Raw genomic sequence first — 22,693 nt, 5'->3', positions numbered from 1 at the left:
GTTTCGTTTATAAATGAACGTGCGTTTTTAAACAAATCTAATGAAATGATTCAATTTCCCATTCATTAAGAGTCACTTGCTTTATTCCCGAATGAACCATCCGTTCGAACGAATCTAATGAACGATATGATTCAGTAATTAAATCAGTCTCTTGCCGCCACCTGCTGGCAGATCTCTGTATTCAAAATATTATATTAAAACATTAATCTCAACATGAATTTATGACTTTGATTGTAATCATGGCACATCTGAGCCTAATATAGTTATAGTTAAGGTAAAAACCAAGGTAAAAACAAAATTCATGGACGACCACCGTAAAAAAAATAAAACTTTTAACATAAATTCTGCTTAATAACACTCTGTTTACTAATATTGTTTAATGTTCTTCTTTGCAACAACATTCCTTTAATAGGAATCCTCCATTTATGTATAGTTAACTGGTGATCGGGGACCATCAACCTGGACATACTGTTGTGCATAAATTTCACAATCACAATTATAATTTTTTTTAATTGTCAGTTGTATTTAAGGAAAAGTGTATGTATACAGTTGTATTTGGCTTTTGACACATTATTTAAAATGTGGCTAAGAAAAAACTATTATTATTTTTTTTTTTTTGGTGGGGCGCAGTTAAAACTTTGGCAGGGCAAGTAAAAATCTGAACCACTTTAGAAAAAATCCTTAGCGCTGAACCCTGGCATGTGCAACCAAAACAAAACAAAAAAAATATTACAGACTGCTCATTTGCGTACCGACATGTTTGATAGCTGTTAATACACAATTACTATTTTAGATGTACAAATTATAAAGCGGTATAAAATTTCTATTCAAACTGAAAGCATAAATCTTAGCTATCGGCTGCCGTTTTCAAAGCACAATGCAAAACTGTGACATTTCATTCACTGGCAATACTAAACCCAGCAGCGCATAGGCCTACTTATGTTCTGGTACCTGCCAAAATACAAACTTGCTGATTTTAAAGGTGAAAATAATGAAAATTCATATAAAAAATGGAATTTTAGCATTTTATTACAATATTATAGTAGTATTATCTTCACACTTTATTATTACTGTTATTATTATTTTATTACAGTTTTTCTAAATTGCTGGATTAGGGTTAGGGTTAGATAGCACAGGACCTAGGACAGATCCTTGTGGCACTCCATACATTACTGGAGATAACTGAGATGAGTTATCTAAAAGAAGCTGGATGCTCACAGAGCGCAGTATGGAAGTATATTAAAAGAGTGTTTAGAGGAAGGGAAAAATGTGGCCAGAAATGGTGCACAAGTGACAGGGATGACCGTAGCCTTAAGACCATTGTCAAGCAAGGGCGGTTCAGAAATCTGGGATAAGATCTTCATAAGGAGTGGATTGAGGCTGGTGTCAGTAAATCAAGAACCACCACATACAGACGTCTGCACGACAGCGGCTACAGCTGGAGAACTCACTCCTGAACCAAAAACAATGTCAGAAGCGTCTGCGCTGGGCTAAGGAGAAAAAGGACTGGTCTGTTGCCCAGCGGTCCCAAGTCCTGTTTTCAGATGAAAGCAAATTTTGCATTTCATTTGGAAATCAAGGTCCCAGAGTCTGGAGGAAGACCGGAGAGGCACAAAAGTCAAGCTGCTTAAAGTCCAGTGTGAAGTTTCCACAGTCAGTGATGGTTTGGGGAGCATGTCATCTGCTGCTGTCGGTACATTGTCTTTTATCAAGTCCACAGTCAACGCAGCTGTCTACCAGGACATTTTAGAGCACTTCATGCTTCCTGCTGCTGACAAGCTTTTTGGAGATGATGATTTTATTTTCCAGCAGGATTTGGCACCTGCCCACAAAGTCAAAACTACCAGTACCTGGTTTAATAGTCATGGAATAACTTTATTTGAATAGCCGGCAAACTCGCCTGACTTAAACCCCATTGAAAATCTATGGGGTATTGTCAAAAGGAAGATGAGGGAACAGAGACCCCCAAATGCAGATGAGCTGAAGGCCAATATCAAAGCAACTTGGGCTCCATAACACCTCAACTGTGTCAAAGGCTGATCGCCTCCATGCCACGCCGCCTTGATGCTGGAATTAGTGCAAAAGGAGGCCCAACAAAGTACTGAGGACATAATACAGTACATTAACACACTTTTCAGAAGGCCAACATGTGTTTAAGATCCTTTTTTTATTGCTCACATGAAAAATTCAAATTTTGTGAAATACTGGATTTTTTTTTTGTCTTTAATCCATAATCATCCAAACTGAAACAAATAAAGGCTTGAAATATTGACTACACTTTGTGCGTAGTGAACTATTATAACATACAAGTTTCACTATTCGAAACATATTATTGAAATAAATGGACTTTCCCTCGATATTCTATTTTTTTTGGCACATACCTGTAAACAAACTGGTAGCAATCAGACAGGTAGGATCTTCTAAACCATCTTAAAGCCTGCCCTTGAACACCAGCATAGTTGTGCAGTCGATAAAAAACTAGATAATGAGGAGTTAATAATATTGAGAACCAGTTCTTTTACTACAGGTAACAACTCTTTCAGTAATTTAGTGAGTACAGGATCTACTAGGCATGTTGTTGTTTTAGACGCAGTGATAAGTTTATTTAGCTTTTCCTGTCTTATTGTTCTAAAGCACTTCAGTTTTTCTTTGGGTGTGGTGACAGAAGCTGACATATTAGACGCTGTGGAATCTACAGCTGTTATTGTATTTCTGATGTTGTCTATTTTATCAGTGAAGAATTTCAAAAAGTCATTACTATTAAACTGTAAGGGAATATTTAGATTGGGTGCTGTCTGGTTATTTGTTAATCTAGCCACTGTGCCAAATAAAAACCTTGGATTGTTTTGGTTATTTTCTATGGGTTTGTGGATATGCTCAGCCCTGGCAGCTTTTAGAGCCTGTCTATATCTGGATATACTGTTTTTCTACACAATTCTAAACACTTCTAAGTTGGTTGTTCTCCATTTGCGCTCAAAAGTACCAGTTTCTTTCTTGAGAGAATGCATCATAACGCATCATTTGTATTATCAATGTGCATGTTAAAGTCTCTGACAATTAGCGCTTTATCAAAATTAACCAATAGGTCTGAAAGGAAATCTGCAAATTCTTTTAGGAAATCTGTATAATGCCCTGGAGGTCTATACACAGTAGCCAGAGCAAGAGATAGGAGAGATTTCTTTTGCTTATCTGACAGAGTAACATTAAGCAAAAGTATTCTGTTGTTCTGCACAACATTGAAAGTATCACTATATTGTTGCAACGCCACTGCCAAGACCAATCTGACGGGGCTCATGCTTATAACAGTTGTTTGGTGGAGTAGACTCATTCAGACCAATATAATCATTTGGTTTTAGTCAGGTTTCAGTCAAGCAGAGTACATCAAAACTATTATCTGTGATCAATTCATTTTCAATAACTATTGTTTTACATTTTCCAGGTTTAATCATGATCAGATGTTTTCTAGATCCTGCATTAAATGTATGTCTTGACCTCCCTATTCAAGGAACAGACAAAGTCTTTATAGATTGGACAGTGCAAGTACTATCATTTATGTTTTTACAACAAAAGCCATCATAGCAGTTATTTGAGAATTGGCTTATTCGTCATATGGAGCGTTTTAATTTTGCTTTTTTTTTTTTTTTTTATAAAATACTTTATTTTGAAACGAAATAGTATTACCACACTTTATTATTTTGGTTATTTTTTTTTATTAAATTAATAATAAAAATAATAATAATATCCCCATTGTAATTTTTTTGTATAGTTATATTTTATGAGTATGTCCAGTGTGAGGACCAGATTGATTCTCCAAGTGCTCTTATGAGAACCAGGCTGTAAAACGTATGTGTACCCCTGCATATAATCACATATATACACTGTAAACAGAAATGCAAGGGGTTAAAATAATTTCCTTCTCAAAACACTGAGTTTTGTTTTATAAGTGAATTAATAATGTATAAGAGTTTTCACACATTCAGTATGTCATCAGTTAATGAGCGTGGCATTTAAATGGCAGTCAAGTCTTTATTATTTTTTAAATAAAGTGTGTAATGCAAAAATCTGTTTTACAATAGCAAACTGAATTTAAAGCATGTAATGTGCTTAAAAGCTTTCAGGACCTGTTTTAAAGATGCATATGAGTCAAAGATTTTAATTAATGGGTATCAAGTACTACTTTTGCTGTCTAAGCTGTAAAAAACTGTAATATTACAATTGTTAACCTAGAATAGAATGAGCCAAATCGACACATGACAAGTGTGAGCTTCTTTTATGAAAGTGAACATTTTTTATACGTCTCGTCCAGCCTGAAATACAGGTTTTGATTGGGGAACTGTCACACTGAATTTGAGCAATTTTTTGAGCAATTTTATCTGCCAACTTAGTTTTTTGCAATATTTTTTTGGGCACTTTCCCATTGAGAATGGATACATTTCTATCTGGGTAATTTAGATCAGTCGTGTGCCCTGTATCTCACATGTTTGCCCATTGACAGCAACATTTACCAAAGTTGCCAGGCAACATTGCTCAAAAAGTTGCCCAGTGTATCATTAGGCTAATAAGCACTCTTATAAAACAAGTCATTTAAATTTAACCCCTTAGTGCTCCAACATTCCACCCGCGAAACTTTCGCAATGAGTTAAGTGATAGGGATGCTAATAGGGTTAATTGTTCAAGTTAGACACAAATGATGAAACAGATAAAAATCATGCAAAGATATACTAATCTTCAGAGAGATGAGTCTGCTTTGAATTAATGCCTAGAGACAAAGAGTTAATAAGTCACACCTCTCCTGACATTAGTTAAGTCAAATGAACTCTGTGGACGCACTATACTTGTGTGTTTGCTGTTAAACGTTTGTCACCTGAACACCAGAACAAGTTTTACCATGTAAGTTATTATTTTTCAATTCATTTAACTTTGTTATTATACCAATAGTTTTGTTTTTGTGTAAAACTGTGAATGTGATTATAATGATGGCTTTATTTGTGGGTTATCTATTAGAGTTTTCTATATTGGCTAGGACACTTAGGTCACTTTTTCAAAACTCTTCACAAAGTCAGTCTATGTGGGCTAAACTGTGGGTCGATTATCATCTGTCAAATAACAATAATTATTTTATCACTTTGACACAAACACCACCACAGCTTATATACTAAAGATCCAATTTGCACGTTTGCATACTGTTTTCAAAACTTAAGTTCAAAAATTAGCACATCACAAAAATTAATAAGACAGAAATTTGTAATATTTCTACAGTCATATATATAGAAAAATATTCTGAATGTAAAAAAATCTAATACTATCAAAGCAGTTGCATGTAGCTTCAAAGTTTCACTTTTATTACCATCTATACAAAAGCGGAAAATTTTGAAATAATTTTGTACTTTAATGTAAACATGGACCATGTAACATACTGCAATGATTTATAAACAGTACACTCTTAAAAATAAAGGTGCTTTACGATGCCACAGATGAACCTTTTTTTCTAAATAGCTCCATAAAGAACCTTTAACATCTGTTTCACAAAAGGTTCTTCATGGAAAAAGCATGTTTTTCAGATTATAAAAAGGTAAGAAAGAGATGGTTCTTTAAAAAACCTTTGACCGAATGGTTCGTTGTGGAACCAAAAATGGTTCTTCTATGGCAAAAAAAAACAAACAAACAAACAAAAAAACTACTCTTTTAGATTTATTCTCTATTAATTTACTTGCTGCTTGTTTTCTTATTTAAAAATTACCTAACACTAGCTTCTCTGTTCTTGTTGTATTCGATATATATGAATTTACGAACTGCTTGTTTTGTTAAAAAAAAAAAGAAAAAAAAAAAAACTAACTAGCTTCTCTGTTCTTGTTGTATTCTATCAATTTTAGCACTTGCATGTTTTGTTGTTTTTGATTGCTTCCATTGTCCTCTTTTGTAAGTTGCTTTGGATAAAAGCATCTGCTAAATGTCTAAATGTAATGTAATGCATCGCTGTGAAGAACCTTTTAAAGCACCTTTATTTTTAAGAGTGTTTTGTAAAGACATTTTTCTAAAGAAATCATTGTATAATGCTACCTGTTGTTAGTGTTTTTTTAGCTTGATGTGTTCTGAGTGATAAAGTTCATTGGGTGAAAACCTTTTCTAGAGTTTGAGGCATTAATGAAGAGTTTTTGTAATTTTAATGCAGTTTGAATGTGAAATGAACTGCTGTGTCAAGTTGAAAGAAGAGTTTTGAAAAAGTTATTTCAGTGTCAGTGTTGGAGAAAGTTACTTTTAAAAGTAATGCATTACAATATTGTGTTACTCCCTAATTGTGTAACTTATTGTGCTTTTTATGGAAAGTAATGCGTTACAAAACTGTACATTATGTCCCTAATGTCGTTGATGAGAGGTGGCAAAACCTGTTGTTTGTGGGTTTGGGTTTGAATGAGCATTCGAGACAAAGGATTACACTGGAATAATTGAATAGTTAAAGTTATAACGGCACCTATGCCCCTTTTTACAAGATGAAATTTAGGTCTCAGGTGTCCCCAGAATGTGTCTGTAAAGTTTTAGCTCAAGATACCACACAGATAATTTATTATATCATTTTGAAAAGGCATCTTTAAATGCATGTTTCTTAAATGTACAGTGCCTTGCAAAAGTATTCATACCCCTTCATTTTTTCACGTTTTGTTGCAGCATTATGTTAATCTGCTTTAAATTACTATTTTTCCACATCAATCTACATCTCATACACCATAATGACAAAGCACGAAACAGGTTTGTAACAACTTTGTACATTTTTAGAAATAAAAAACTGGGACACTCGAAATGTAGCTCAGGAGCATTCATATTGCTTCTATGTTCCTACACTTGGAGTGGAGTTAAACTGTGGCAAATTCATTTGAATGAGTCTGATTTAGAAAGACACACGCCTCTCAGAAAAGGTCTAACAGCTGAAAATGCATATCAGAGCAAAAACCAAGTCCTGAGGTCAAGATATCTGCCTGTAGAGCTCAGTGACAGACTTGCGTTAAGGCAATGATCTAGGGAAGAGTTCAGAAACAAATCTGCTGCATTGAAGGTTGACAGAAGCATTCTCCATAATGGAAGACGATTGGAACAACTAGCAACTAGGACTCTAGAAAATGTCTGCCAGCCCCCATCCAAGCTGACAGAGCTTGAGAGGTGAAAAGGTGAGGCAAAGAATGGCAGATAATTGCCAAATGCAGATGTGCAAAGCTTGTCACATCAGACCCAAAAAGACTTGAGGCTGTAAAGCTGCTTCAACTGTGTACTGAGTTAAGGGTATGAATACATATGCAATGTACTTATTTCAGTGTTTTATTTTTAATAAATTTGTAAAATTTGCAAATCTGGTTTTTGCTTTGTTATTATTATGGTGTATGGAGTGTAAACTGATGTGGGGGAAAACTCATTTAAAGCAGTTTAACATAATGCTGCAACAAAGCAAAATGTGAATAAAATTAAAAGACACTGTAAATGAGATGTTGCTCCCTGCCTCCTTTTCCAGAACAGGGCTGTGCCTTTACAGTTTATAACTTAGAAACTCTGCCAAAAAAATCAGTTTGGTTTTAATTATCATGTCTATCATGCTCAAATTATGCATTTTAAAGCCATGTTAGTTTAAAGTTTTGAGTGCACCCATCCGTATGGATTGCACACAGAGCATGTGAGTACTTTCACACACAAATGTACGCTAAAACACAGTCAGTTATGTCTGTGAAGGTAAACAAACTGGAAAGAAATTGCATGTTTATATTAGATCTGTGTTTTAAGTGACATCAGCGTAATATACAGTACTTTAATATGACCCAAACAATTAAATAAAAGTTACAATTTAATCACTCACTGCTCTGACTAAATAAAGTCTATAGCTTTAATAAGACATTTCTTACATGACTGCTGCCTTGAAATGCTCTGGGGTGAAGATAAACGTCTATCAGTGGGTGAAACTGGTCAAACCTGTTGACTCTGTAATTAGTAAACTCTGAGACACTGCTTATTCATAATTAAAAAAAAGGAGTGTCAGGACTTGTATTATTACAGGGTGGTTGTGCACACATACTGCCAACAATTTATGTTCAAACAAGTACAATGCATAATAGGTGCTCTTTGAATTGGACATTTTTATCATGCAACATCAATGTTAAATAATCACGCAGGTGAGCTCGCAAACTCTCAAAACACACTGACAACGAACAATAAAAACAGCCAGAAGAAATAGACAGCCTAATCAAAAAGGTAAGACGAAGCAGGTGCGCTAAACAAGCAGCGCGCTGATTGCAGACGGCAATCAGCTGGCGCCGAAACAAAAATGGGAAAGCTCCAAAAGAAAAGAGGGAGAGAGGGAAACCCAAACGAATAAAGGATAAAAATTAGACGAAACGAATAAAATGAGTAGACAGAATAAAAATAGAAAAATCCCCCAGAAAACGGACAGATCATACCCGAGTCCTGACAGTACCCCCTCCCCCAGTAGTGCCCCCTGGCGCTCCAGAGGAGGAAGGGTCGCGTTGGAGGTACTCATTGATGAGCGAGCGGTCCAGGATGTCCCGGGCCGGAACCCAACATCTCACCTCCAGACCGTACCCTTCCCAGTCCACTAGGTACTGATGTCCCCGGCCACGACGTCTGGAGTCTAAGATTCTCCTGACCTTGAAGGCAGGAGAACCATCAACCATAATAGGAGGGGGGGGGGGACAACAGGGGGAGACACAGTAGGGGAATGGGGAGAACGCAAGACAGGTTTAATTTTAGACACATGAAAGACAGGGTGCACACGACGAAGGGAACTGGGCAACCGAAGACGGACCGTCACCGGGTTGACAACCTTGGTAATTTGATAAGGGCCGACAAATTTGGGAGCCAACTTTCGAGATGGGGCCCGGAGTGGCAAATCTTTTGTGGAGAGCCAAACCCGCTGACCACAGACATAAGGGGGAGTCAACCTGCGGTGACGGTCCGCGGCAGTTTTGGTACGTCCCCTCGTCCGGATAAGCGCCTCCCTGGCCCTCCTCCAGGTACGACGACATCGTTGAACAAAAGCCTGAACTGAGGGGACAGCTGCCTCGGCGCCCTGGGAAGGAAACAAAGGAGGTTGATAACCCAGACAGCACATGAACGGGGACATACCTGTCGACGACACCGGTAAGGAGTTGTGGGCATATTCTGCCCAAGTCAGTTGCTGACTCCAGGATGAGGGGTTGTGGGACGCCAGGCAGCGAAGCATCCGTCCAAGACCCTGGTTGGCGCGCTCGGTCTGGCCGTTGGTCTGAGGATGAAAACCTGATGACAGACTAGCAGAGGCACCAATCTGCCGACAGAATTCTCTCCAGAAGTGGGAAACGAACTGGGGCCCCCTGTCAGAGACCACATCCTCCGGAAGCCCGTGGATCCGGAAGACATGGTCAATGACCACCCGGGCCGTTTCTTTAGCCGAGGGAAGCTTGGTGAGGGGAATGAAGTGAACCGCTTTGGAAAAGCGATCCACCACGGTGAGGACCACAGTATTACCACTGGATGGAGGGAGTCCGACAACGAAATCCAGGGCAATATGGGACCAGGGACGGGAAGGGACTGGGAGTGGCATTAACAGACCAGCGGAAGGAGAATTAGAGGATTTGTTTTGAGCACAGACCGAGCAAGCCCCCACGAACCGGCGAATGTCCTCCACCATGGCGGGCCACCAAAATCGCTGGCGAATGGCAGCCAACGACCTCCTCACGCCTGGATGGCACATGACTCTGGACGAGTGACCCCACTGGAGAACGGCGGCGCGGACCGACTCGGGCACGAAGAGCAGACCCGCTGGACATCCTGTGGGCACCCCGACTCCCCGCTGCGCCTCCTTGACACGCTCCTCGATCCCCCAGGTAAGCCCCCCCACCACACACCCTGAAGGAATTATGGTGTCGGTGGGTGGTTCGCCTGGAGGAGCGAAAACCCGCGACAAGGCGTCTGGTTTGACGTCTTAGAGCCTGGTCGGTAAGACAGGGTGAAGTCGAAGCGCCCAAAGAACAAAGCCCAGCGAGCCTGCCTTGCATTGAGCCGGCGGGCAGACCGGATATATTCGAGATTCTTATGGTCAGTACACACCAGGAAAGTGACGCCACTCCCCCAAAGCCAGTCGAACAGCCAACAACTCCCGGTCACCGATGTCGTAGTTTCGTTCTGCGGGAGACAAACGGTGTGAATAGAAAGCACAAGGATGTAATTTGTTATCTTGAGGGGATACCTGGGAGAGCACGGCCCCAACGCCCACCTCTGACGCATCGACCTCCACCACAAATTGACGAGAGGGGTCAGGAGTTACTAAAATGGGGGCTGAAGTGAACCTGTGTTTAAGTTCATCAAACGCCGCTTGGGCGGCGGCTGACCAACAAAATTTGATCTTGGTGGAGGTCAATGCCGTCAAAGGGGCCGACACCTGTCCGAAGTTCCTGATGAACCGCCGATAAAAATTGGCGAAACCCAGGAACCGTTGTAAGGCTTTTCGGGAGTCAGGTGTCGGCCAGTCGAAGACGGCTCTCACCTTAGCAGGGTCCATGCGAATCCCCTCCACCGAAATAATGTGTCCCAAGAACGAAACAGACTTAACGTGGAACTCGCACTTCTCCGCCTTGACAAACAGCTGATTCTCTAGCAGCCGTTGAAGCACTTGCCGAACATGCTGGACATGATCCTGACGAGAGGGAGAAAAAATTAAAATATCATCTAAGTAGACAAAAACAAACCTATCGATCATGTCCCTCAGCACGTCGTTGACAAGTGCTTGGAAGACCGCTGGGGCATTGGAAAGGCCAAAGGGGAGAACACGATATTCAAAGTGCCCCCGGGGGGTGTTAAAAGCGGTCTTCCATTCGTCTCCTTCCCTTATCCGAACTAGATGGTAAGCGTTGCGAAGGTCCAACTTTGTGAAAAACTCTGCTCCCTGCAAGAGGTCGAAGGCCGAGGACATCAACGGCAGGGGGTACCGGTTCTTAACAGTGATGTCATTCAACCCTCGATAGTCAATACAGGGACGCAGAGAGCCATCTTTCTTTTTCACAAAGAAGAACCCCGCTCCAGCCGGAGAAGAGGAAGGACGAATAATACCGGCGGCCAGAGAATCATTTAAATACTTCTCCATAGCCTCCCGCTCAGGCGCGGAGAGGGAGTAAAGCCGACCGCGAGGCGGAGAAGTACCAGGAAGGAGGTCGATGGCACAGTCATACGGTCGATGGGGTGGGAGAGAGACGGCCCGGGACCTGCTAAACACCGCCCGCAGATCATGGTAACAGGAAGGAACTCGGGAGAGATCAGTCTCCTCCTCCTGTAGGGACACAGAAACAGAAACAGGAGAGGGAGCAGCCACAAGACAGTGTGTATGACAATATAAACTCCAAGAATTAATTGAACTGTCTGCCCAGTTAATGAACGGCCCATGGCGAATAAGCCAGGGGTGACCCAGAACTATAGGGGCAGACGGGGACCTGCACACTAAAAACCTGAGCTCCTCCCGATGATTCCCCGAGGTAAGGAAACTCTCCGAGTCCGTGATGTGTGAGAGCCTCATGAGAGGCCGACCGTCAAACCCATGAGCAACGATTGGTGAGGGAAGGGGTTGGAAGAGAATTCCCCGGACACGCGCCCACTCCTCATCTACGAAGTTGCCCTCTGCTCCCGAATCAATGAGAGCTGAAGCCTTAAAAGAACGTTTAGTGATTATGGACACAGGCAGCATGGTACGTGACACATGAGTGGAGGAAACGGCCGTACCACCCATATTAACCCTTTGTAGAGGACGAGACTGTTTAACAGGGCAGGACTGAACATGACCTTGAGCTCCGCAGTACAGGCAAAGACCCTCCAGCAGGCGGCGCTGTTTTCCTTGGCTGTTAGGCGCAAACGGTCAACCTGCATGGGTTCGCATTCTTCTGAGCTTGGGGCAAGAGGAGTAGAAGCGAGAGGCTCGGTGCGCATCCGAGCACGACGGCGCAGCTCTCTCCTGGCATCCAATCGAAGGGCAAGGCTAATTAAATCGTCTAGACGATCCGGGTCCTCGCGAGCGTACAGTTCATCTTTGAAGGTGTCATTAAGTCCTTCTAAAAAACGTGCAATCAGCGCCTCAGCATTCCAGCCACAAGTAGCGGCCAGGGTACGAAACTCCACTGAATAATCTGCCACAGATCGTCTGCCTTGTTGAATGGACGCCAACAGCCTGGATGCCTCCTTGCCAAAAACAGATTGATCAAAAGTCTTAATCATCTCCCCTTTAAAACTTTCAAAATCAAAACAGCACCTGTCCTGCGAGTCCCAAACAGCGGTGCCCCATTCGCGCGCTCTGCCAGAAAGCAAAGAAATGACGAACGCCACTCTTGAAGTCTCCGATGCGTAGGTTCGAGGCTGAAGAGAGAAAACAACCTCGCACTGAATGAGGAACGATTTACAACTTTTAGGCTCACCGGCATACGTGGGAGGATTATTCACTCGCGGCTCAGGTGACAGTGAAGGCGGGCAGACCGTCGAGGGCGCTGAGGCGAAACCAGTAAGCGCGAGTCGATCAAGGCGTTCCACCAACCCCACAAACTGAGCCGACAAGTTGTCCATTGAACGGCGAGTGGATGACAGTTCCTGTTCGTGACGGCCCAACATCGCTCCCTGAAGTTCCAGAGCAGACTGCAAAGACGAGTCCTCCGCTGGGTCCATTGTTGGTCAGTGTGTGGTGTCAGGACAGAAAAGGACCCAAGAGCAGATGAGGCAGAGAAACAAATTTATTAGCCGGTTCACTGGCAAAAGGCAAGAGCAAAAAATAACTAGTCCGAAGACAAAAACTCAGTTCCACAATGTCCAAAAAACCGAGGAGCGTCTCGCTGCAGCCTGCGGTGGACATCCAATCCCGCCCACATCCAAGTGTGACGCCAGACGCCACGCCCATGTTCAAACACGTCACACATCCAACATATTAAATAGTATTAACACATATTAAAATAGTGATAATATGATTAGCAATGTTCACATTTGTGGACATATCTTTAAAGAATTAGATGAAAATGAAAATATGCTAAGTGTTACTTTTACAATAACAAAACTTAATTGTCCGTCTAAATCTGATCTCGTCTATGTCAAAATCGATTATAATTAACGTGAATTTATGTCATTACACAAACAAATAGGGTAAGGTTTAAATGTTTTATTACCAATTACCATTTTTCTAACTTTAATCAACCAAAGCAAGCGTTTTACGGGCTGTTTGAATGTAATTAGTTCCATATGAAAGATGACCTAGGTTTAATTTGTATTATTTAATACAAACTGTTTTGTTTACATCCCCGATACAACATACTTCCGCCATTCTAGCACATGCGTACAACATCGGGATTCTTTTTTTTATTTTATTAAAGAATAATTGGACATTACAAAAAAATTGAAATAGAAATCCAGATACACAAAATACAAGCTTAATCTGTATACAGTAATATAATATGTAATAAGAGGGGGGAAAATAATAATAAAAAAAATAAAAAAAAACTAATACCATAGAGAGAAAAAATAAATAAACGTATAAATAAAAAGTAAATAAATAAACAAAAACTAAATTAAAACCTATAAACAACTAAACAATAGTTCAAATTTTCTTCCTTTTCCCTTACATATACAAAAATTATATTGTGGGAGCATAACCAGAAAAAAAGTTCTCCGTGAAATGTAACAACAAATGTATTCATTTGTTTTAAAGACTTTTTAAAAACTTCTATTTCTGATAAAAATAAATTACATTTTGATATGTATTTAGCAAATTTCTGTTTATGAATATAATATTTGCCTTGCAAAATGTAAAAGTTAACAACGTACTCAATCATTTTACTTTTATGAGAATAAGTACAGATAACATCTTTTAAAGAAAGCATATAATTAACATTTCTTTGCAGAAATAGAAAGCTGCTAACATCAGACCAAAAACTAAGAGACAATTCACAATTATAAAACAAATGACACAAGCCTTCCTCATGTGTGTTACAGAAACTGCAAGTATTATCAATGTCCATGAATTTAGAAAGAGCTACTTTACATGGATACATTTCGTGAAGTATTTTGAAATGCACCGCTTTAAGGCTACCACTGGGGAGGGGAGTCACACGATGACGCATTGACGTGGGCGTGGTGTCTGACGTCACACATGGATGTGGGCGGGGTTGGATGTCCACCGCAGGCTGCAGCGAGCCCTACTTGGAGGAACCCAAAACCACGTCCAGACAGAGCGCTCAGCCTCCGAGAGCGCCAGGCGAGAAGGGCAACGAATCCGAATCAGCAGGCAGGAGAATAGTCGAACGGAGAAGGGTCGAGAGAGGTGCAGACAGAGATGATAACGGTAGCCAGAAACAGCGTCGAATTCCAGAGCACGGGTCAGATCCACTGAGACAATCCGAGAAGAACGAGCACTGAAGATAAAGCAAACGTTACACCAACTGGGCAGAGGAAAATCTAGATAAACTTGAGACAAACGAAGGTGAGCTCGCAAACTCTCAAAACACACTGACAACGAACAATAAAAACAGCCAGAAGAAATAGACAGCCTAATCAAAAAGGTAAGACGAAGCAGGTGCGCTAAACAAGCAGCGCGCTGATTGCAGACGGCAATCAGCTGGCGCCGAAACAAAAATGGGAAAGCTCCAAAAGAAAAGAGAGGGAGAGAGGGAAACCCAAACGAATAATAAAGGATAAAAATGAGACAAAACGAATAAAATGCGTAGACAGAATAAAAATAGAAAAATCCCCCAGAAAACGGACAGATCATACCCGAGTCCTGACAGATACATTTTTTGGAGAATAAATTGTCATGATTTAGTTGAAATAATGTTACATTGTCATTCAGTGTAAGAATATTTATGCAAACATTCAAACAACATGCTTATTTGGACTTGTACATATTAACATATATAAAAGAATAAGGAAGCATATTCAATTTTATTGTGTTTTAAATGAGTACAAAAAACTTACGCGACAAATGGGCAAAACCAGTGGCAAATTTTTTAAATGTAGAGTTACAACTAATTAGTGTTCGGGGTTAATATGTCATGAATTGATTTTTGTTGTAAATATGCCAAGATTGTTACACTGAATGACTTTTCAGGGTGTCTTCTGTAAATGAGGGGAAAATGTATATTTATTTTTTTTGCTCAGAAAAACAAAAACAAAAAATGCAATTAAATTAAACAGAAAACTTTTTTTTTTTTTTTGAAAAACAACAATTTAAAGCAGTATTACACTTACTGTTTTATGCTTAAACCCTTTTTTGTCTTTGACCCATTTATTCTTACATGGACCTCTTTTGTGGATGACATAACCAGCTCTTCTGTTCTCATCTTCAGGTTGAAACTTCTGCTGCTGTTGTGCGTTTTCAAATACAGTGGTGAGTATATACAGTAATTTTTATAAACTGTAACAAATCTACATTTTCAGTTCCAGGTGGAGTCACTCCAATCTAGTTGATTGTTTTGTTATGACAAAATAACTATGAATTTGACAGATTATGCACTTGATAGAGTATTAATGCATATTGTGCATCAAAAGGGACACGACAATCATTCTGCGTGCGCATGTTTCTGTAAGCATGCTTCTCACACATGAGCACAGAGTTGGCCTTTTTGGGGTTAAATGGTCAAATACACACACAGCATTGACACTTTCATTGAATAACTAAACTGTCTGTATTTGCAGAATCCATCCCTACACATGTGATGGGAAAAAAGGGAGCCAGCATCATCCTGCCCTGTGAATTTGAGGCCAGAGAGATTTTTCATATTTGTTTAAACAGACGGTCAAAAAACATCCTTGTTTATCAAAATGAATACTGCCATAAACGAGTGTGTAAAAAAGGAGCGTGTGATGTCTTCATCAAGAATCTGAGACTGAGAGACGCTGGGAGATACATTTTAAATGTCTATCACTTTAATGCTACGTCAGTGCTGGAGCCACAAATCAGGACGTACCAGCTTCATATTTACGGTAAAGTCAAACTTTGAGACTTTGAATGGGACAAGCTTAATAAAAAAATGATTACAATAGCAATATAACAATGATTAATGTCTTTCCGTTTTCTCCTCAGATGATATTTTTGTGAAAATCGGTGAAAGGCTAAAGTTGCATGTTCTGTTGCCAGACGCTCATCACGTTATACACCAAAACAAAAGCAGCACTGAATGGAAGGAGGTGTGGAAGAGAGAACACAAGAAAAGAGTCAGTGTATCACACGATCGACTGAGCGCCAGTGATGGGGCCTTGACTATTGAAGCGTTTACGGATGATGATGCAGGAACATACAGAGTTCTGGACTTTGATGGAGAAATCATGATCACAGTGACCATCACAGATGAGAAAAGTTCAGTGGACATTTAGTAATATTATTTTTTAAGCACACAGCTGAGGTTTATTCATCATGATTTGAACAGAAATTTGATGCTACATTTTGTAACTAACCATTCAATATCCTCAGAATCGAAGGTAAAAACTGAACTAAACAGATGATGTCAAAACAGTAAGTTTAATAAAAGGCACTAACAGCTTCATGGGGGGGCCAAGATGGCGTCGTGGAGGATAGACGTGTGATTTTTAGTTCTGGCGGTGGTGGTAGTAATGTGATTAATCAGTTTATTTTGAATCTTTAAACCTTTTTTTGCTGTCTTCTGCGAATAGTTCCTGTATTGTTTGCATCGATTTTAGTAAATGGGAAGAAAGAGACGCGGTTTATCCAAAGTTATGGATGTCGAAGTTGGCGCCGAAGTTGAACTAGTCTCTGACGTTGGCCTAAGCAACAGCTTTGATGTGCTGGCTGACCATCCTGCATCGGCTCATGCAATGCATGATATGGATCTTTGTTTGGCGACATCCTTTCCAGCATCTCCTGCAAAAAGTCCTCCTTCCAAAAAACTAAAAAGAAAACCGGAACTACCGGAGAATTCACTGACGTTCTGCACGCCATTCAAGAATTGTCTACTAAACAAGATGCTACTTTCCAAAAACTCATCTCCATCGAGAATTCGACTGATGCTACAACGAAAGCCGTCGACAACCTGTCTTTGGTAGTGCAGAAGCTTGTCTCTGATGTTAATGAGCACTCGGAAAAGATGTGCAGAATTGCAAGAGACATTACAGAGCTCCAATCTTCAGACAAGGATGTCAGATCACGAATTGAGCAGCTTGAGCGGTACAGTCGGCGTTGGTGTTTAAAGGTGCACGGGGTTCCTGAAACTAAGAATGAAAATCCGCACCCGATTGTCTTGAATATTCTTGAAAATGTGGTACCTGACCACCGAGGCAAGCTCACCGATGCCCTTGACGTGATGCACCGTGTCGGGAGACGGAACCAGGACGGCGGTCATCGAAGCATCATCGTAAGATTCTCTACGCGATCACTCCGAGATGTCGTTTGGAGGGCTGCGAAGGACAACGCATACTCGAAAGAATCTCGCCAATGCATTTCCGAAGCATTGATTCCTGCAGATGCTGCTGCGCGTGCAAAGTTATGGCCAATTGTTAAAAAGGCAAGAGAGGAGGGCAAGAAGGCATCCTTCTCCGGGCCTTTTGCATTTATTGATGGTCAGAAAATCGAGGCCTTATAAACTTTAGACTGAACTTTTACTTTTGATAACGGTGTCCGCGAGGATTTAAGGAAACATTTGCGAAAATCCCTTGATTTCGGGAAAGCAATGTATTGTTTTATTTTTGGTGTCATGTAGAAGACATTACTGATTGATCACCTTCTACTACCCTGTTCAAAAAGTTCAAGTCAACTTTTCAGCCAAAGGACTTTTCGTTTACCAGCCGTTCAGCTGCGTTTTATTGCACTGCATATAGCGTTATTTGTTATTTTGTTATGCATTCTTTTGAGTTTTCTTCTTTTAGTTTAGCTTCTCTTAATGTTAGAGGTTTAAGAGATCATACGAAAAGGAAAGCCTTATTTTTGTATTGTAAACGTAGTAATGCAGATTTTATTTTTGTTCAAGAAAGCCATTCATGTGAATCAGACTCCAATTTTTGGAAAACGCAGTGGGGAAATTCGCTCTTTATGAGTCACGGATCTAACCGTTCTGCCGGTACTTTAATTTTGACGCATAAATTTAGGGGTGACGTTCTAGAATCCTTTTTGTCTGATGAGGGTAGATGGATCATTTTAGTATGTAAAACTGAAAATGTGGTATTCATTTTATGTAATGTTTACGGGCACAACTCAAGGAACGCTAATGTACGCATGTTCAAAGAATTGGGAGCTATGCTTATTAGTATACAAAGTCGCTTTACTAATGCTTATTTGATCATAGCCGGAGATTTTAATGAAACTCCAGATGACATGCAAGATAGATTTCCTTCAAGAACTACCCGCACATATGATAACATTATTTTATGGTTGTGTGAAAATCTTTCGGTTGTAGATGCCTGGCGTTTCTTTAACAGTGGTTGTAGTGGCTTTACTTGGTCCAACAAATCTGGATCTCTTAAGGCTAGAATTGATATTTTTCTTATTTCTCATGCTATTTTGAAAGATGTATTTTCTGTTAATCATCAGTTCGCCCCATTTACTGACCATATGTTAATTTATTTGGACCTTAAACAATATAGAAAGCCAAGTAGTACAAGAGGTTACTGGAAATTTAACAATTGTCTTTTGGAAGATGTTCCTTTTAATGAATACATTACTCATCTGGCTAAAACTATGTTTAGTAAAGTTGAAGGTGACCCTTGCTCTAGGTGGGAGTTCTTCAAATTTAAAGTAAGAGACTTTGCTGTTAACAGAAGTAAACAAATTAAAAGGGAAAAGAATATTTACATTTTTGGGACCTTTTAAAGCAGCCTTTATATTGTTTGTTTAAAGAATGTATTCACAAAGGAGAGATGACAGCCAGTATGAAGCAGGGACTTATTTCTTTAATCCCTAAATCGGATAAAGATACGCTTTTAATTGAAAACTGGAGACCAATATCATTATTGAATATTGATTATAAATTACTTGCTTTAATTTTTGCAACTCGCTTAAAATCTGGTCTTAATAGTATAATTGGCGAAACACAAAATGGGTTTATGAGGAATAGACATATCAGTTCCAACATAAGGCTCGTACTCGATCTCATTGACTATTCAGGGAATACTGACTCAGACTCTGTTATTATGTTCTTGGATTTTTATAAAGCCTTTGATTCATTAGAGCAGTGTTTCCCAAACTTTTTTTCTGGGGACCCACATTTTAAAGTCGATAAATCCTTGTGACCCAATAAACATTAGACCCATATAGTTCATATATCACGAAGAGAATTTATGCATTAACAAAATATGTATGACCATTTTTAAGGTCATGCTTCCACTTAACTATTTAAAAGAGATACAGATATTTGACAAAGCACATTTTTTTTATTTAAGTAAACTGCAGATTTGCAGAAAATGTTGTTTACCACAAACACAATATTTATCCGTTATTTTGATTTCAAATCAAAAAGTGCTTTTTCAGCATTGTGATCCTCTTTTATCACAGTACACTAATACAATAACAGACATATTCACGTTTAAACTCAATAAAAACAACGTATTATTCAATGCACTTGACTTCTAGATTTGTATATTAAGTTGCTCAAGCAAGTTGCAACACATTTAAACACAGCATAGGGAGGCTATAGCTTCCTTTTTTTAATTAAAAATTGGGCTATCAAAAAATATTTTAATTAAAACTTACCACAGACAGAAACAGTCGGCTCTCATGCTTTTCTTTCGCATTAAATCTTTATTAAAAACAATCCTTTTAAAGAACTTTTCTACCTGGACAAGTGCACGTATTATGTTCCCTTTTTCTTTAAAACTGCATTTTTGCTTATTTTAAACCTAGCCAAAAAGCCACGTGTTGACTGTGAAAAAGTGGATTTCATTTATATGCATTTATGGGACATTTTCGTGTCAATCCATGTTCATTTATACAGCGAACAATGCGCTGTCACTTTAATTCAGCGCTTGCAGCACAGCAAAAAAATAGACTCTGCCGAAATGATCGCTGCTCTGCTGCAAACGCACTGCTTCTGGGACGTAGCCTACTGCTGGACAGCAACCGCGTGCAGTGTGAACGCTCCAATAACATGGGTGCGAAAAAAAATACGCAACGCATACGCAATGCAGACGGAGTATGTGTGAAACAGGCGATGCAGAGCGCGGCTAAAGAACAACAACAAAAAAAGAAAGCAGAAGAAGAAGAAAACGACGAGCTCCCTCGTTCGGCAAATAGGTGAACTACACATATAAATTTTAATCAAGAGTATATAGCGCACTGAAAAAGAGTGCTCGACTTGGCGACCCATACAAAATCTCCCGCGACCCACTTGTGGGTCGGGACCCCGCCTTTGGGAATGACTGCATTAGAGCACCATTTTTTGTTTAAATCTCTAAGTGTTTTTGGGTTTGGAAATAAATGTATTAACATGGTGAGAATGCTTTATAATGATATTAACTCTTCAGTTTTGGTTAGCTTGCAAACTACTAAACGTTTTAATTGTTACAGAGGAGTGCGTCAAGGTTGCCCCATTTCCCCTTTTCTTTTTCTTTTTGCCGTTGAATTGTTATCACTTAATATTTTACAAAATCCTACTTTAAAAGGTATTTCTCTATTTGGTAAAGAATTTAAAATATCCCAACTTGCTGATGATACTACCATATTTCTCAAAGATCAAAGTCAAATTCCTTTATGTATTAATATTATTCAATTTTTCTCTGAAGCCTCAGGTTTATATTTAAATCTATCAAAATGTGAACTATTTTGTCTCTATGATACCCAACAATCATCAATCCACCATATACCTGTTAAAGACTGTGTCAAGTACCTGGGGATTTTCCTTACTAAAGATAGATTGTCTCGTCAACATCTTAATTTTTCTCCTAAAATAAGGAAAACTAGAACAATCTTTAATTCTTGGCTTCAACGAGATCTGTCCATTTATGGCAGAGTTTTTATTTCTAAAGCAGAGGGTTTGTCCCGTTGTGTTTACCCTGCTTTATCTTTATTTGTTAGTGACAAAATTGCTGATGGCATAAATAAAATGTTACTGAATTTTATTTGGAAGAATAAGTCCCATAAAATTAGGAAATCTGTTTTGTCTAATGGACTGGAAGTTTTGGATTTCAAAGAATTAGTTAGTTCATTTAGAATTAGTTGGTTAAAAAAATGTCTCTGTAGTAATGATTCAATTTGGTACTATATCCCCAAAACTATATTTCATAGATTAGGTGGTTTAGATTTTCTTTTAAAATGCAATTTCATCCCTTCTAAATTGCCGATTTCTCTCTCTAATTTTTACCAACAAGCTCTACTTGCTTGGAAACTGTGTTATGTGCACAACTTTTCTCCCCACAAAGAAATTCTGTGGAATAATTCATGTATTTTAATCCGTGGAAAATCTTTACTTATTGACAAATGGTATGACAGAGGTATTGTTTTTGTTTTGGATTTATTTAAAGATGATGGCACTATTCTGGAATATGAAGAATTTATGATTTTGTACAATCTTCCTCTGCCAGCAAGATCTTTCAATTCTGTCATCAAAAGTTTGTCTCCAAGTTATGTGCATCTATTTAAAACATACCTTTGTTTTAGTGAGAGAAAAACAACTATGCCCAAACTTTTATTGGATGGAGTTTGTCTTCTTGATAAAAAATGTAACAGTAAGTTTATAAAGCGAATGTTACACTATTCAGTATATACTTCCCCTAGATGTAAATTTTTCTGGACTAATTTTGTTGACTGTATATATTGGAAGAAAGCATGGTTACTTCCTGAAAAATTTTGCATTTCTAATAAAATCAGAGAAATACATTTTAAGATTTTGCATAATGTTTACCCAACAAACTCCCAAATTGCTTCTTTTTTTGATATTTCTAATTTATGTGTATTCTGTAAAGTTGAGGAAGAAACTTTACTTCATTTATTCTATCATTGCGATCAGGTTAAATTTCTTTGGGAGAACTTAAGATGTTATCTATCTTCTTTTGTAAAATTTAATTTAAAATTTACGCTAAAAGAAATATTTCTATATTTTTCTAGTAGTGACCATGCTACTGAACTTGTTGTAAATTTTTTTGTTTTGCATTGTAAATTTTTTATTCATAAATCCAAATTTCTTAATATGTTACCTAGATTTGATGTCTTTCTCGCAGAGATTTTGCTCATTGTTCATTCTCTTAAACTTATTGATGATAACAAGAATAACAAGTTTCTTAAGGCATATGACGATCTTTTTCTTACTGATTGAGGTGCTGTTTTTATTTATTTTCTTTTTCTTTCCTTCTTTTTTGTTATTGTATTTCTATGCAGTGCTGTTTATTGTTGTTTTTTTTTTTAATAAAATTTTTATATTAAAAAAAAAAAAACTAACAGCTTCATCATGATTTGAGAAGAAATTTGATGCAAAATTTTGTAACTAACTTTTCAATATCCTCAGAATCAGAATCAAAGGTAAAAACTGAACTACACGGATGATGACAAAAACATAGTAAGTTTAATAAGAGACACTGACTGCTTACGCAATCTTTCATTAATGTTTTGCGTGTGAATAAAATGTTAATTATGCGAGACTGAATTACTGCTCGTAAACAAACGTTTCTTTCCCACCACACAAGTGAGCAGGTAAATAATATGAAACCACACCCATGTGATTATGTGACTATGTTAACAGAATATTTTGAACATCTAAAC

At 38.8% G+C, this 22,693-nt stretch overlaps 1 protein-coding gene across 1 annotated transcript; it reads left to right on the top strand.

The window, feature by feature from the left end:
• The first annotated feature begins 4,790 nt into the window (after positions 1-4,790).
• Positions 4,791-21,745, top strand: LOC141290363 (uncharacterized). The gene is made up of 4 exons (XM_073822532.1): positions 4,791-4,890; positions 15,342-15,382; positions 15,691-15,978; positions 16,079-21,745. Coding segments are annotated over exons 1-4 (621 nt in total). The 5' UTR covers positions 4,791-4,888; the 3' UTR covers positions 16,369-21,745.
• Positions 21,746-22,693: the final 948 nt, after the last annotated feature.

The sequence above is a fragment of the Garra rufa genome, chromosome 17 (assembly GCF_049309525.1).
Source record: "Garra rufa chromosome 17, GarRuf1.0, whole genome shotgun sequence".
Taxonomy (NCBI): Eukaryota; Metazoa; Chordata; class Actinopteri; order Cypriniformes; family Cyprinidae; genus Garra; species Garra rufa.
Note: the sequence above shows the minus strand (reverse complement) of the source record. Positions and strands in the feature narration are given on the sequence as shown.

Coding starts and splice junctions, on each gene's coding strand:
- LOC141290363 (XM_073822532.1), top strand. Junction 15,383..15,690: donor GTGCGTTTTCAAATACAGTG/GTGAGTATATAC, acceptor CTGTATTTGCAG/AATCCATCCCTACACATGTG. Junction 15,979..16,078: donor GTACCAGCTTCATATTTACG/GTAAAGTCAAAC, acceptor TTTTCTCCTCAG/ATGATATTTTTGTGAAAATC.